The following is a 16,861-nucleotide window of genomic DNA, read 5'->3' on the forward strand; positions in this document are numbered from 1 at the left end:
CGTGGAGCTCTGTGTGTTCACCTGTGTTACCGTGGGAGATGCTCAGCTCTGTTCTTTATTTCCTGCCACTGTGGGTCTGAAGGGGTCCAGGCCCTGAAGCACTTTGAGACAGTTTCTGATTGTAAAATGAGCTGCATGAAGAAAACGGAGTGGAATTAAATTTAAATTTATATCTGCAGCGTCAAAGATCAGAGGACTGAAGATTAACTGTCCTGTAAACGTCGTAAACACTGAGCTGAGAGTTCAGATTAAATCACCTGACAGCTGAACATGATAGCGGACTGCTGCAGGGGTTAATGTTGGACTGATTATAAATATAAAATATAAAAGTTATTAAATGAACATCCGCAGAAAGAAACATTTAACTTTGAATATGAGTTCATATAACTTTACATTCAAACTCTCCCTGTTTTTATTTCTAGGTCAGAAACAACTGAACTTCTGTGACACACACACACACACACACTCACACACTCAGCAGTGTTACTGCTGAGTCCGGTCAGCAGGCTGTGTGTAAAGTGACTGAGGGGAAATAAATCAGAACAAAGCTCAAACCTCATCAAACAAGAAAAACTGAAGAAAAATAAAAAGTTAAAAACCTCAAATTTCAAAAACAGTCGGCTGGACGCTGCAGAGTTATTAAAAATGTTGGAGACCGTTCTGACAGCTTCACAAATATTAAACAACAAAAAACAAAAAACAATCATCATTCAAACCCTGAAACGCTCCATCTGCTCCAGAGGAGATCCAACAGAAAACAGGCCAGAAAAACACAAATAAGCCAAATTAACGGGAAAAATTTAAGTTACATTTTTTTGCGTCTTTGTGTGAATTTTCAGTGAAAACAGCTTTTTGAATAAAGTGTGAGTTTTAGTTTCATCACAGGAAACTGCTTCAGTTCATGGATTTTAATCAAGTTTAGTTTCTCTGAAAAACAGACAGAAAGGAAACAGACAGCACACATTTCATACACGTGAACGCCAACTACAAAAGTGCAAAAAAACAAAACAAAACAAAACAAAACCATTTTTACAAACCCAGAATGGAAACAAAAAAGCTGATCTGTGGGGAAACGCTTCAGACCTGCTGCTGCTGCCTGCGTGTGTGTGTGTGTTAGGTTTTTATTTCGCAGGTTGTTCTTGTTTTTCTTTAATATTATGAAATATTATTATTATTATTATTATTATTATCCTGCAGCTCCTTCTCCACTATGTAATTTATTTTCTTTATTTTTTTAAAAGAAAGGCCCAAAAATATTGATCATCATATTTCAGAGTGCAGCTTCGCTGTAATTCCAATTTTTATTTTTTTTAAATAAATAAAATAATTTAAAAAAAAATCAAAACATCATCATGATGTATTTTTGAAGGAACTTTATTCGATGGTTCTGAGCGATCAATAACACGGAGATAGTTTTTCTCTCAGCGCTGTTTTATGTTTCTCAGGAAGACTTTTAATTTTGTTTTTGTTATTTTATTTTCTTCTCTTTTAGCGCAGCTGAAAAACCAAATATTATTGAAGAATTATATAATTATAAAAACAGACACAAGAAAAGTTCTCAGATTAAAAAATATTTCCGTAAATGAAACAATGATTGATTTTCTTTTGAATTTTTTGACTTCAGGCTGTGAAACGTGTTGAAAAAAATGAAAGAAAACAAAAGTCTAAAATCGAACATATTGTGTTTTTACGGTAAAATCGTCAGATCAGACATCGTGTTGTATCAGACTGAAAATGGCGGCGGCCTGCGGAGGTCAGCGGATCAACCATTGACAGACGCCGCTGTGCAGGAAAATGAAAATGAAAACTACACATAAGTTGCATATTTGTGAAACCCTCCTGTCTGCTGTTGATTGTCTGCAGGTTGAAGGAGCCCATGAAAAACCGAAGAGGAAGAGCAGGAGGAAGGCCGCGAGGCGCTCCGCCGCAGCTCTTCATCCGCTCCCTCTGAACCTGTGTGGAGATCCCAGCTCTTCAAATGTGTGTGTGTGTGTGAGGCCTGTGGACGGGTGTTCTGGAGGACCCCGCAGGGCCCTTTAACAGCGTTCACCCCGGAAACGGGAGCAGGTCAGCGGGTTAGAGGAACTGGGTGAAGGCGGCAGAACGCGTCGGTTGTGATCAAATAAGAGGTCTGACGGCGGCCTTTCAGCGCACATGCGCAGCAGGTTTTACTCGTACAGGCCTCCACACACACACACACACACGGTGAGTGTGTTTATCAGGCTGGGTTCTGATAAAAAGTGGTTTTGCATAATTGAAGATGAAGAGTTCTGTGAAGCAGCAGGTTCGCGTCAGCTTTATTATGATTATCATCCTCATCCTCATATTGTGGTCGTTAGGCCTGTCCGGGGTCAAACCTGAGTAGAGATATGACTGTAGGCTTATGTTTCCTCTCAAAAACCCCTGACTGGTTTTAAGGCTTCATTTATTATTATTCTTATTTATTTGTTCTCAGAAGAGGCTCTGATTGTCTTGTTGTCTCCTTGATTGTCTCAAAATTCATAAATAATAATTATTATTATTAACCCTTCTCCGCCCCTCCCCCTCCCTTTCCTTAATACTGATGAGTATACACTGACAAATAGAATTTAAATACATTGTACAATAAATACAAAACATAAATAAACGACTCAAAGAAAGTACTGAAAATCTTTGTACAAGATATAAATAGCTTGAAATATACTTATAGTGTTACCTTTGGCAAGTCTAGTTTACAGTTGTACAACCCGCGGGTAACAGTTTGTCCCTTTTTCAGTAAAATCAAAATAAACTCGGGCAGAAAGTTTTCTTTCTACTTTTCGTGTTTGATATTTACCACTTTTTATAATTTGCCCTCGGCCACGGAGAGGTGGGGGGGGGGGGTCAGTTTAGGAAAGCGTTGGGGGTCACCCTCTTTTGATGGGACAGCACACCGGGGAAGCCCGCGGACACGCTCGGGGAGAAGGCCGGGAGGGAGCTGTTTCTGAGGGAGTCCGATAGCAGAGACTGCGGCGAGCCGCCGGCCGCCAGGCCGCCGAACCCCGGTGCGCCCTGCTGAAGATGAGGCGGCGGCGGCGGCGGCGGCGGCCCTCCTCCCGGCGGCCCCGCTGCTGCAGCAGCGTGCTGGGTCCCTGAGACAAAATACCCGGTAGTCTGTCCGGACAGGAGCCCGACCGGCGACGTGCTCATTCCATAACTGTTCGTCAATCCCAGCGCCCCGGCGGCAGACCCGCCGAGGATGGAGCGCCCCAGGTCCCCGTTACTCAGCTGCTCCACGGCGGGCAGCAGCGACCCGTATCCGGCCGCCTGGTTCAAAAACCCGGGAGAAGATCCGTTGTAGTGCGGGTGATGGTGGTGGTGATGGTGCAGGGAGAGGAAGGGAGAAATCTGCCAGTACAGCGGGTTGTTCGCCCGCTCGTTAATCCCCAAACCGAGAGGAGCGAAGCGCAGCCCGCGCTTCATCGCCAGCTTGCCCCGAGAGGTGGCGGAGCGCCTGCGGAGCTTCCCGGTAGTCCCACCAATGAAAACGTCGTCGCTGCTCGGGTCCAGCATCCAGTAGTTCCCCTTGCCCGGGTCGTCGTAGTGCCTGGGCACCTTCACGAAGCACTTATTGAGGCTGAGGTTGTGCCGGATGGAGTTCTGCCAGCCCTGCTTGTGCTCCCGGTAATACGGGAAGTTTTTCATGATGAACTCGTAGATGCCGTTCAGCGTGAGCCGCTTCTCGGGGCTCTGCCGGATGGCCATCATGATCAGGGCGTTGTAGCTGAACGGCGGCTTGTCATATTTCCCGTTTTTCCCGTTACTGTTCTGCTCCGGTGTAGCCTTAGCGCTGTCCTCTCCTCCGCCTCCACCACCGTCCTCCTCCTCCTCTCCTCCCTGCTCCTCCTTGCCCGGTTTCTCAGAGTCCAGAACCGCGGCGGTGGAGTCCACCTCCGGCTGGTCCAGCGACTTCTCAGAATCGGAGCCCGGTGAGGGAGAGAGGGTGCCGGGGATGCCAGCGAGAGCAGAGGCGGCGGCAGCGGCGACAGAGTCTGGCCGGTCGCACTTGGAGGGCAGCAGGAGGCTCTTGATGCTGAAAGAGGAGGACCGGTGGACGGTCGGCGGGTCTTTTACATCATCCATGCCCGGTGGCGGGTCTCCCAAAAAAACAAGCAATAAATAATAAAAAAATAACAACTCCAAGCTCGTCCACCTCCGTTATCCGGGCTGGAAACGAAAGAGAGACAGAGAGGAGAGAAAGGAGGGTCAGGATGAGAGATGCATGGATGGAGGAGTGGAGAGAGAGAAAACAGACTAATAGAGAGAGAGAGAGAGAGCGAGCGAGCGTGGCTTCGATGTAGAGAAATTAGTAATTAAGGAGGTTCCGACTCGCGGCTACATCACGGAGAGGAGGAGCCTCTGCAACTTGGTGATTTTATCAACAAATCCTCTTTTCTGTTTCTTCCTCTGCGCCTCTGCGTCTCCGAGCCGGGACTCGTCGACCTTTAATGTCTCCGCCGACACAAACCTGTCATTTTTATCTGCTCTCTTTAATCTCTACCCCTGTTTAGGTATTTACGCGCGTGCACCTCCCCCTAAATTCGTTCGTGTAATTGTGCCGTGCGTCACACACCCTTCCTCTGTGTGCATGTGTGCGTAAAATCCCGTCCTGAGCTTGTGCGTAAAAGCGCACGTCCGCATGTTTGTGTGTGTGTGTGTGCGTCTGTGCGTAAAAGCGCACAGGCGGTGAGCCTCCGCGGCTTTGTTTTCTCAACGACAATAATAGTTTGAATGCATGTCGGCAAACACGGCGCGTGCACGCTCGCTGTGCGTTCATGTGTGTGTGTGTTGGGGGAGAAGAGGGAGGAGGCGGAGGAGGAGAGCACTGAGCGCGCCGCCATAAAAATCATTGTGCCGGCAGGGAACACACACACACACCAGCAGGCAGGTCTGACCCTGTAACCAGAGCGCCTCCTGTCGATAGGAGACAGTATTGGTGACAATTGTAATAATAATAATAATAATAATAATAACAATGATAATAATAATAATAATAATAATAATGTGTTGCATTTTTCAGTGTAACCAAGAAATCATATTTTTTATTTCACCGCCCTGTGGAGGAGCCATATTCTTTTAAACTGTGATTTTTAAAATTAAAAACTGTTTTTGTCTGTGATGGTTCAGGCTGGCTGTTCTTGTTGTGATGGAGGATTTGTTTGGTTTGGTTTGGTTTCTCCATCTCCACGCCAACAGTAACACAGGTAAGGTTTCTCATTTAGAAAGTTTGAGTGTGTGTAATGTGTGTAATGTGTGTGTTTGTGATGTGTGTGTGTGTTTGTCTCTTCATTTCAGAAAACACTGTCTGCAGATAAAGTCAAACAGCTGAGTAAAAGAAGCGGAACGTTTTGGGGAACATTCGAATCCTGGACCCTGACGCAGGAGGACGAGCGGAGGAGGTAAGCCCTCATCCTCAGGACGCGCACGGCTTTGTGTGTGTGCGCTGTGTTGTGTTGTGTTGGATCAGATCGACGCCTTGTCTTTGGCACAGGTTGCGTTCAGCTGCCCGGTGCGCGTCAAATGACAGCCTGCAGGTGTGGGAACACGGACACGGAGACGAGGACAGGAAGGTAAGCTCCTATCAGATCCACGCGCCGCTGTACGCGGCTGTCATAATAATGTTGGCGGGAGTAGAGCGCGTGTGAAGAGCCTCAAACTTCTGACCACACACACACACACACACACACACACACAGAGCTGCATTTCTGTTCCAAACATAACGGATCGACACATGAATCCCTGAGTTGTTTGAATGTTGAATCCGTCAGCGCTGTTATTGTTTTACTTCCTCATTCTGAGTCACGTGACCTTTAACATGTGTGGCAGGAATGTTAATGAATACAAAAACACCAGACACACACACACACACACACACACACCAAACTGCAGCCGCTGTTTGTTTACACTCACTGTAGATTGTGTATGACAACAGAGCTGAAATCCAGATTACACACACACACACACACACACACACACACACACACACACACACACTCTCTCTCAGGTCTTCCTGCTCCAATCTGCTGCCTTAAATCTCTGCTGTGTTTCGGTGCCAGATGGTGTTTCTGTTTAACTGGATCTGAACCTGTAACAAAGGCTCAGTCTGAGATGCACGGAGCACAAACATGGACACACAATAGGTTCATATCAGGATCAAACTGCAGCGTCAGACACACACGTGTGTGTTTCATGTTATTCAGTGTTCAGTGAGCTGCTGCCTCTCTGTGCAGGCCTTACTGTTAGACACACGGTAACTTTTCATTTAAAAGGAAACTGGGTAGTTGTTTGGGGGGGGGCAGCTCGGTCTGATCAGGATGTGTGGAAACGGCTCATTTGGTGGACTCAGAGCTGCTGCTCAAACCACAGAGGGTTAGGGTTAACCCTTTATCATCTCATACATGAGTGTGAGTTCTACCCAAAGTGTGTGTTTTCTGTTTCTCACTGTTCACGTCCAGCCGGCCAGCAGAGCGGGGCAGAGCTGCTGGTACCGGGCCGGAGCAGCCGGAAAGCTTTGGTCCACACATGGACAGAGGAGAGCTGAAGCAGACCTCATGGTCCCCGCGGTGTCTCTTTTCTCTGCTTCTCCTGTTTTTGTCAGTCAGGATCTTCACAGCGTCGCTTCACTCAGAGGGCGCTCTGAAGAAAGACAGAGGCAGACATGGGAGTGGACAGATGATCTTTTATTGGTGTATTTATCTTGGTGAGATGTGGCTTCTCTTTAATATTGGTGCCCTCCTGTGGATGTGTGAGCGTAGATCAGGGTGGAGGTGCTGCTTGCAGAGATCTGTCGTGTCATTGTTGGAGTAGGATCTGCACCACTCTGACGTCCACGTGTGCAGCCAGATGAACTGCAGCAGCAGGTCAGACCTTTGTTCCTGCATCTGAACATCTTTGGCTCTGAGGTCCGAGGGTGCGGCTGTTGGAGAGAGTCTGACTCCTCCTTCAGCCTCGTCTGCTGGCCCGCTCGCTGGTGTCAGTTTTTCCGCTGCCACCGGCTGCACAGATTACAGCCGTGTTGCCAAAACAGCGCGGGTATTTATGAGATAGATTATCGTGAGTGCGCTCTCACCAAACATGAACTTGGCTGACTCTGTCCACTCAGCAGCCGTCAGACCTGCTGTAAGCTCCTCTCTGTCCGTCTGCACAGCGCCTCACGCTCACTGCTGCCTTCCTGGAAGCAGCTCGTTCCGTTGGAGGTCTGATCTCTGATTCACCTGTAAAATCCAGTTTAGGAGAACCCCGGAGCTTCAAAGGCCGCAGCACTGTGTGGAGGCCACACAGCTGCTGAACGTGCGTCAGTGGTGGCGCCCTGCTGAAAGAAGCAGCTAAAATAACTTTAGACGAGATCGTTCAGGATCTTATGGACAAAGTTTACAAAGCATTCCTGGTGTAATCGCAGTAAATCATTGATGTCAGTGTGAATTAATGATGCTGCTGTATGAAATAATGATGTCAGCTCCTCCCACGCATGTTCTCTGTGTATGGAGTGAGCTCCATGTGTAAGCAGAGCTAAAGCATCCACACTGGCAGGTCCACACGTCCACATCTAACAGAGAGCGGCTGATCTTACAGACCTCAGCGCCCTGATGTGATCTGGCGGCGCACGGCGCGTGCAGCGGGACGTACATGCGGCCTGTTCCAGCACCAGGAGACCCCGATGGCAGGTGAGACAGCTGTTCAGCTCCACAGTCTCTGGTGCTCTTCATCCAGTGTCCACCTGAGGGCTGGCTCCGTCCTCAGGTGCATAAAACTCCAAGTTTACAGCACAAATAAACACTGTGTACAGTGTGTGGAAGCTCCAACTAACACCAGGCTTCCACTGCCCGGCTCCACCTACGCTCCCAGTTAATCCAAATACAGGCAAAGAGGCGCAGCGCAGGGCAGCTGAGGCTGAAGCTAACTTTAAACAGTTTTGTACCCCCTGCAAACTCAAAGGGGCTCTTCAGAAATCTCTGTGACGTCACAGAGTTCTATACAGTCTGATTATTTGAAGCCAGACCTCAAGTGGACACTGGAGGAACTGCAGTTATTAGTCCCACTCTCTGTCCGTCGCTGCTGCACGTTAATACAGTTACACATATCATCAGACTGTTGACATTACCAGTGGAACATTTCACAGCGCTCTCCGCTCCGTCTTTGTCTCTGGTCCTTCACAGTTCGATCGCCTCAAAATGGTTTTTAGTGAACCAGTAAAACGATGTCAGATACTTCCGTGATAGTTCGTGCACAGCTATGATGAGCTGTGACAGTCTGTCTGTCAGCATAAACAACCAGCAACGCCGCTCATCAAGCATGAGCGTCCTCTGGCGGCTCGGCCGCCGCGCCTCCGACCTCGGCGGCGGGTCTCTGGCTGACCTCTGTCTCTGTGGGTTTGAAGGTGAGGCTGTCGAGGCCTCGTCTGTCGGCACTCTGCGGGCCCCCCTGTTTGACAAAGACCTGTTCCAGTACCTGCGCCTCCCTGTCAGACACCCACTCTCAAACAACCTGTGACAGATATGACAGCGTCATCGGCGAACAGAATCATATTTGTTTATGAAGCCTGACATGATCCGGTTTAAAGTTTAAAGGAAACTGTTTTGGGGGGAGGGGGAGTCTCCGCGGAGAAACCAGGGCAGAACACGGGGACTTACATCCTGTCAAAGCAGGTTAGACGTGAGCCGGCCGTACTGTACAGCGGTAATTCCCTCTGGAGAGTACAGTGCAGGGCGGAGATGGGTCCTCATCCTCCATGTTGGCGATATTATTATGGCCTGAGCTGTTACACCGAGAGACGCCAAACTAAATCAGGCTGACTCCACGCAAGCTTCAGGGTCATCTGGAGTTTACTGCTAATAATAGCAGGAGTAGAAACCCCCACTGAACACACACACACACACACTCCTCCCTTTCCTCAACACACAACTACTTCCATACGTACACTCCCTTCGAGGCTTTGCACAAGCGTCCACAGCGGGGCAGAGTAAACACTCGTCATGGAGAGGATGAGGAGGGGGAGGAGGGGGAGGCCTGTTTGGCACAGCGACGGAGCGTCCATGTTGCCACGAGGCACGGAGACAACACAACGTCCGTTACAGATCAAAACACAAGCTTCATGGCGGGGAGGTTTTCTCCCCCGCCTCCCTCCTCCTCTCCCTGCGTCATGTTTGGGGTTCTCACACTCTGACCTACATCAGCAACCTGAAGGTGAAGCCAGGCGTGTGCGTTTGCTTATTAATGTCAGCATAAGAGAGTGTTCACATGGAGTCAGGGATGCTACAGAAGCAGCAGCGCTGAGGTCTGTGCTCCTCCTTCAGGTTCCAGGTGTTCTCACCTGTAGGACGCAGAATTAAGAGCTTTGAATTTTTAAAGATTCGTTTTTTGGCTGCTTTTCTAACTAAACTGTCAGAAGTCTTCATGAAACAACAGACACAGACAGACCTGACAGCACTTCCTGTCTGGACTCTGATTGGTCAGAACCACACCTGGTTCAGCACCGGCTCAGAGCCTGGAGCCTGGAGGATGGGATTGGGAGCATTTATGAGCTCAAAAGAATTCTGCTTCCTCAGATTATAATCTGTGACTCCTGTAGTCTGAGCCTGACCTGAAGCTTTACAGATGCTAATGCTAACATGTAAACACAAAAGTCTGCTGCAGATCAAAACTTTTCAGCTGCAGATATTTTCCATTACTGCAGAATACATGGTGTACTTAATGTTCAACACACACACACAGACACACACACACACAGACACACACACAGCCTTCATGTCATCTTTTAGCCCTCCGGCTGTGCGCTTGGTAAACATGTTGACACATTAAGTCTACACGTGGTATTTGTAGCTTCGGGCTGTAACGGTGTCAGACGTGAATGTTTTCCTGACAGAAAAATCCTTTTGTGTCTCTGGTGTCCATTAGAAGCTGAAAGTCTCTCTGCTGTAGAGGAGCTCCGTCCTGCTGCTGCTGTCCTCCTCTCCTCCTCTTATGCAATCCGCTCCCTGTGGGCTCTGCTGCCTGACGCTCACGTGTTGGGTTATTAGCAGGTGTTTCTGCTGCTGCTGCTGACTCTGGACTGGTTGGCGGTGTCCCTCATGGGCCACCGTACGACCCACTTTACACTCAAAATGGATTAATGGGTCAGTTTAGTGAAGTTCATTCAGGGTTCAAGTGACGGTTCAGAGAGAGTTCAGCCGAGCAGAGACGGTGGGAGGAGGGAGAGTCTGAGCTGCTCGACTGGAAACACCACACACACACACACACACACACACAGAACCAGCAGTGGGCAGCAGGTTTCCTGGTGTTTACATCAGTGTTTACAGTAATAAGTGTGAGTGGCCTGGACGATGCAGCAGCGCTGCTGCTTTCCTCACAGCCACAGTGAGGCTGCATGATTGTTTCCAGCATCACTTACTAATATTTACATGAACACAGAGTGTTAGGTGTTACAAGATGTTTGGGAAACATCTGATCTCAGGTTGTTAAAGGGTCCATGATGAAAGAATCGGCCTGTCCCTGATCCAGCAGCCGCTCGACTGTTGCTGGATGCTAGCCTACCTGCTAACACAACATTAACAACATTAACCATTTAAAATGCTCAAACACTGTGATATAAGAATGCTACTTTGATGTAGCTACATTACAGCTAGCTGGTTAAACTCAGCCTGTTTGGAAATACGTTTCTATCAAGACAGATGACAATCAACCCCCATCTCTGTGCAACACGGTGCAGTTCCTTCAGTGGCCACAGGTGTCAGTATTAGTATTAGAGCCTTTGAAGCGTGCAGATGTCAGTCAGCCTCGGTGTGTACAGACCTGCTGCTCTGTTTGTTGCACTCTAAACTGCGGCTGAGCGTCTGTGAGAGACTCCTCTGAAATATAGATTATGGACGGGCTGCATTATGCATGACAGTGTGAACAGTGTGTGCTGGATGGGGGCAGGTACAGTCACTGACTTACTTATTCTTGGAGGTACAGCTGCTTTAGCTCCATGACCCCCCAGCTCAGGATTTAGCTGCAGGGTTTAACCACGTTTGTGAGGTCATGGTTGGGTCTGAGAGAGAGGGCGAGAGGGGCGCTGACGAGTCATAGCTCGCTGGGTGGACATAATATCATGTGTTATATCATATGTAAAATAGAGCCAAATGAGAGCAATTCACAGCAGAATAAAAACTGTAAAAACAGGAAATAAGAATTATTATAGAATATATGAATTTAGAAGAAACTCTGACATTTGATCTCTTATGAATCTGTGCTCAGCCTCGTTCTCTCTGCTGGATGCTGAAGGTGCATGACGTGTCAGAGGCTGGTTGGAAATATGTGCAATATATTGCAGACTCACACAGTGACTTTCTGTTACCCTGCAAGAAAGCTGGACTCTCAGAAGGTCACAGACTCTCACAGCTCCACCCTCCAGGCTCCAGGCTCTGAGCTGCTGCTGAACCAGGTCTGGTTCTGTCCAATCAGAGTCCAGTCAGGAAGTGCTGTCAGTTCTGTCCAATCAGAGTCCAGTCAGGAAGTGCTGTCAGTTCTGACCAATCAGAGTCCAGTCAGGAAGTGCTGTCAGTTCTGTCCAATCAGAGTCCAGTCAGGAAGTGCTGTCAGTTCTGTCCAATCAGAGTCCAGTCAGGAAGTGCTGTCAGTTCTGTCCAATCAGAGTCCAGTCAGGAAGTGCTGTCAGTTCTGACCAATCAGAGTCCAGTCAGGAAGTGCTGTCAGTTCTGTCCAATCAGAGTCCAGTCAGGAAGTGCTGTCAGTTCTGTGTCTGTTGCTTCATGAAGACTTTTCTGCTTTGATCAGTTTGTTTCAGTCAAAGTGTCTTTATGCTCATATCGTCCTCACAGAGACACAACAGTCCTCTATACACATGCTAACTGCTACATGCTAGCTGTCGGAGAGCCTCAGCAGCTTGTTGTGTTTCCTCTTTGATCTGATTGGTTGAAGGCAGCTTGTGTATCCAGGAAGGCTGGAGCCAGAAAATGTTCAGATCTTTGTAATGTGTGTTGATGATCACTGATCACACAGACAGACGCAGCTCCCACTGAGGAGGAACAACTGAGCACCAGCTCACTGTGAAATTATCAGGAGCATTTCTGGGAAATTAGCTGGAAAAAAACAAGTGTTAAATATTTGTATTGAAACAGTCACACACACACACACAGCAGGCGTCCTGTGTCCTGTGTGGACTCAGGAGTCAGACACCAACTGACCAGACAAATGTTCTTTTGCTTTCCTCTCAAAAATTGCTGCTGGCTAACACCAGGCTTTGTGTTTGTGTGTGTGAGTGTGTGCATGAATAAGCGGGTGTGTAAATGAATGTGTGTTTTGACCGTGTGTGCCGGCTCTCTCCCACCCTCCAGGTCTGTGTGTATTATAGCGGCCCACTGCTCCTGTGTCCTTTGATTAAGGTCAATTTGGTTACTCGGGTTGGCAACACATCCCCCCCCCCCACACACACACACACATCCAACACACACACACCCCCACACACACACACACTTACATATAGTACTGTATATACGTTTAACTGAATCATTGCCTAACACCACTGTGCTCGTCCCTCCTGATGAGTTTATAATCAGCATGTGACATTTTCTCTTTGACAGCTGGAGGTTTAATAATAATTACAATCATTTATTTTCAAATTTTTTTTATTATCATCACATATTCAGCAAGAAACACTGAAAAGAAAAAAACATTTTGGACAAAAACACTTGTGTGTTTAAACCTCACAGATTAAGTTTCTCCTTCCTGTCACATGATCAGTCAGAGTGCTCTGATTGGTCAGCTCCATCCTGTCTGGTGTTGGTCATGTGACTGCTGCTCACATGTGACTCCATCATGGCGTCCTGCTGGGTGCTGAGGAGGACAGGACTTTATGTTTGTGCTGAGTCTTGTTGGAGTGAACACTTTATCTTTAGAGGATTTTTAACTCAGACGTGTGGAATAAAGTTCTTCCTTCTCTTTATGTGTCAGACTGATGATGCTGCTTCTCGTGGCTGAATGCGTCTGAAAAACAGCAACACACTCGCTCACAGTTGATTTCTAAATTTATAAGAAAAATTAATTTAGGTAAATCTGCAGGAACCTCCAGATTTATGAGAGCGCTTTATTAATATTTTCTGACAGAAAAATAACATTTTATCCCTAATTTTACAAACATCTAATTCACATATTTACAAGAAAAATAGTTTCCAACATTTAATTTGTAGAAATATATTCAAAAAATATGATCTGCAGAAAAAAAGGAAAACATATTTTGGATTTGTGAACATCACAGAAGGAAAGTCCCCTGTACATTATTTCTGACATTAAATACAGAGGCGGTGTGAGCAGCAGGAGGAAGCACACACACACACACACACACACACACTTAATGATCCTACATCAACCTGTTCACTGCAAACATCCAAAACCCTCCAACATGGCTGCTGCAGGCTGAGTTACATCACTGGCCGTGGAGATGCTGGCCGTCATGTGACTGGATGTGATGTGGGGTAAAGTGAAGCACAGTGACGAGTAATGAATCTAATATAAGTCCTGTAGCTTTAATGCATGTGAGGCTGAACGCTGCTGCTGTCGACTCGCATCCAGTCACACAGTCCTCACTGCTCATGTCTGAATCCACGGAGCAGTGTGTGTGTGTGTAGGGGTCATGTTAACATACAGTCCAGCATGTTACGGTGTGTGTGTGTGTGTGTGTACTGGATGACATTACTAAAAAGAGTCGACATGTTACACAGCAGCAGAGGCTTCAGACCCTGCAGCACCACACACACACACACACAGCCTCTCAGCTTGGCTCTGTGCCCGTATGCATGACAAGACCTCTGGGACCCCCTAAACACACACACACACCACCACCCCCACCCACCCAAACTCGGCAACCCGGCGCCTAATAGCGGCCAGCATCTTCTCCTGTGCGTGTGTGTGGCAGTGTGTGTGTGTGGCAGTGTGTGTGTGTGTGTGTGGCAGTGTGTGTGTGTGGCTGTGTGTGTGTGGCAGTGTGTGTGTGTGTGTGTGGCAGTGTGCGTGTGTGTGTGTGTGGCAGTGTGTGTGTGTGTGTGTGTGTGGCAGTGTGCGTGTGTGTGTGTGTGTGTGTGTGGCAGTGTGTGTGTGTGGCAGTGTGCGTGTGTGGCAGTGTGTGTGCGTGTGGCAGTGTGCGTGTTTGTGTGTGGCAGTGGCAGAAAGAACACTGCGACCTAAAAACCCAGCTCACTGAGAGCGACTGCACGCCGAACAGAAGGCTCATCCAAGTGTAAACACACACACACACATAGTAGAGGCGAGTGTGAACACACACACACACATAGTAGAGGCGAGTGTGAACACACACACACACACAGGGCACGTGGATATGTGAGTATCACACACATTGGATGCAGACATAAAATTCACAGACTGGAATAGAACAATAGAAAACACTCCTCACACAGTTTTAAGTGTGTGTGTGTGTGTGTCCTGGTTCACCTCTTTTCTTTTTAGCAACAGGACATGCCGATCATGTAGTGACACTTGAAACGTCTCCATGACAACAGAGGGAAGTGGGTGGAGGTCTCAGGTGCTTTGCTGACCTCTTGTGTTTCAGAGGTGTCAGTGAATCCATGCAGACGTTTACAGGCGGTCAGGTGACGCTGTGAGTTCCCTCAGAGCTGAACTGTAAACACACTGAAGCTGAGTTAGCCCACAAAACACTAGCATGAACGGCTGCTGATTGGTCAGTTCAGATTAGGACTGATGGGGACAGGAGGTCCTCCCTCAGAGTTCTCAGATATATGTCTCTATAGGGGCTCTGCTGCTGCTGGCTGATGTGTCCAATCAGAGCGGAGGATGCTGGGAAGTGGCTCGTGGTGACGTCACTGATAGTTATAGAATGAGAGTGTATTGATCAGAAGTAACAGGATTAAATGTGTTGTTTGAAAAGCTGATGAGCTGTTTAAACATGTTAGGGCTCCATTCATTCTGGACTGTCTGCAGAGCGCCCCCTGTGGGACAGGAGGTTGACAGCATCTGTCAGACTTCTGTCCATAAACTGTGTGGAAGCGGCGCTGTCCCACTCCTTCAGATGTGCCCTTCCAGGTGATGAAGGATGCTTCAGGTGAATCCTTCACAGCCCGACATATCCCAGAGTTCATTGCACATGAATGTTTTGTTTAGCCTTAACCTTAGAACCTTAGAAAACAGCAGACTTCACAAACTGAGCTCTAACAGCTGGAGAGTAGACATTTGATGAGTGGCCACAGGAGGGCACCACAGGAACACGAGCCCTCAAAGCCTGAGCTGCTGAGGATGGGTTGTTGTCTTTTCAACTTTATACAAAATATATTGATTTTCAACAAGCTGACTGTGAGGGTGACACACAGATGTGTGTGTCTGTGTGTGTCTCTGTGTGTGTCTCAGTGCATTGGTTTGGTTTCCTCCCTGAGGATGGTGGGTGTACAGGACTGTGTGCTGGGCGCAGGTTAGTGTGTGTGTACTCAGATCAGCGACCTTCAGGATTCGGTTGCTGTTATTTTCTGAGTGTGGGTCTGAACACACTGCTCTGTAAACACATGGACTCAGGTGTTACAGCACACGAGCAGCCGGCCGCTGTTTGTTTCTCATCATCATTTAAAAACTCTTTCTTTCAGTGCCGTCGGGGCTTTTTTAACCCTCTAAACTGCATAAACAGAAGAGGTGAGAGACTTTGAGCCCTGATTGGCTGACATGTGGCCAGCGGTCACATGACAAAAACACTGGAGGAAATGATTCCACATGGAGCCACAGCAGGAGGATGTACTGCAAGAAAGGAGCCAGCAGGGGGAGCCACCATGCCTTCATCCAATAACACATGATTTTTTTATTGTTGTTATTCATTTGGATGAAGGTAATCAATACTTTGGAGGACATCTGGATTTTTGTTAAAAAGACAATCTTAGTCCTGTCAGCGATCCGTCTGCTTCTACAAAGAGCTCAGCAGCATTTCATGTTTCAATGACTGATGGTTCAGACTCTGCCTCCCTCTGACAGGCGGTGAGGTTTTCCTTTAAAACCTCTGGAGGAAGACGTGACCATGTAGGTGCAGAGCAGTGAGGGGACGGGGACACACGGAGACACACGGAGACGCTGCAGACTGAGGACAGTTCTTACCCTCCTCCTCCGTCAAAGGCACATTCCTGCCTCCCAGCATGTCTGCAGACGACTCAGCAGGAAGTCACCTGGTGTCTGTGGACTTTGAAATCTTCGGTCACGTTCAGGGTGTGTATGTTTAAGTCCCTCCTTCCTCCTCTTCCTCCTCTTCCTCCTCTGTTTTGGCCTCTGCTGTGTGTGCAGCTGTAAAATGATCCACTGCTGCTTTATTTAGGAACCAGCAGGGTCTCACTTCACTTCCTGCAGCCACACACACACTAGACAGACATAGATACAGAAGACATAGATCTACACATAGACATAGATACAGAAGACATAGATCTACACATAGACATAGATACAGAAGACATAGATCTACACATAGAGATAGATATAGAAGACATAGATCTACACATAGACATAGATACAGAAGACATAGATCTACACATAGAGATAGACATAGAAGACATAGATCTACACATAGACATAGATATAGAAGACATAGATCTACACATAGACATAGAGGGTATAGATGTGCATGTGTTTACATGTTGATTTCTCTCTTTTTGTCAGGTGTCTGCTTCAGAATGGTGAGTGATGCTTTTGCTTCATCACCTTTAAAATCAATCTGTGATCAGCTGTTTGTTTCTGTTTATTGCTGCTGACACGTTGCTGCGGACCAGGATCGATCCTGGTTTAGTTCAGTGTATTCATGTTGTCCTGGATAAACCTGGATGTCCCCTCGTGCTCTCCTCGTGTCTTC

General features: G+C 47.6%; 3 protein-coding genes across 3 annotated transcripts in view; 1 reads left to right on the forward strand and 2 right to left on the reverse strand.

Annotated features, from left to right (window-relative positions):
- Positions 1-1,499: 1,499 nt before the first annotated feature.
- LOC114446923 (forkhead box protein G1-like) lies at positions 1,500-4,456 on the reverse strand. Its single transcript, XM_028422837.1, has one exon. The coding sequence runs from the start codon at positions 4,099-4,101 to the stop codon at positions 2,863-2,865; it is 1,239 nt and encodes a 412-aa protein (XP_028278638.1). The 5' UTR covers positions 4,102-4,456; the 3' UTR covers positions 1,500-2,862.
- Positions 2,863-4,101, reverse strand: foxg1b (forkhead box G1b). The gene has a single exon (XM_028424070.1). It carries the CDS (start codon positions 4,099-4,101, stop codon positions 2,863-2,865), a length of 1,239 nt encoding a protein of 412 aa, XP_028279871.1.
- A 1,067-nt stretch (positions 4,457-5,523) lies between the features above and the next one.
- The window catches only part of LOC114446941 (acylphosphatase-2-like), a 14,428-nt gene continuing 3,090 nt past the window's right edge, over positions 5,524-16,861 (forward strand). The window contains exons 1-3 of the mRNA XM_028422860.1: positions 5,524-5,588; positions 16,000-16,227; positions 16,672-16,688. Coding sequence (XP_028278661.1) covers positions 16,158-16,227; positions 16,672-16,688 — 87 coding nt within the window. The 5' untranslated portion in view covers positions 5,524-5,588; positions 16,000-16,157. The remainder of the gene's footprint in view (positions 5,589-15,999; positions 16,228-16,671; positions 16,689-16,861) is intronic.

This window comes from Parambassis ranga, chromosome 15 (genome assembly GCF_900634625.1).
Source record: "Parambassis ranga chromosome 15, fParRan2.1, whole genome shotgun sequence".
In the NCBI taxonomy this organism is placed as follows: domain Eukaryota; kingdom Metazoa; phylum Chordata; class Actinopteri; family Ambassidae; genus Parambassis; species Parambassis ranga.

What these genes read in the sequence shown, in the direction of transcription:
- LOC114446923 (XM_028422837.1), bottom strand. Translation starts at nt 4,101, where the DNA reads ATGGATGATGTAAAAGACCCGCCGACCGTCCACCGGTCCTCCTCTTTC.
- foxg1b (XM_028424070.1), bottom strand. Translation starts at nt 4,101, where the DNA reads ATGGATGATGTAAAAGACCCGCCGACCGTCCACCGGTCCTCCTCTTTC.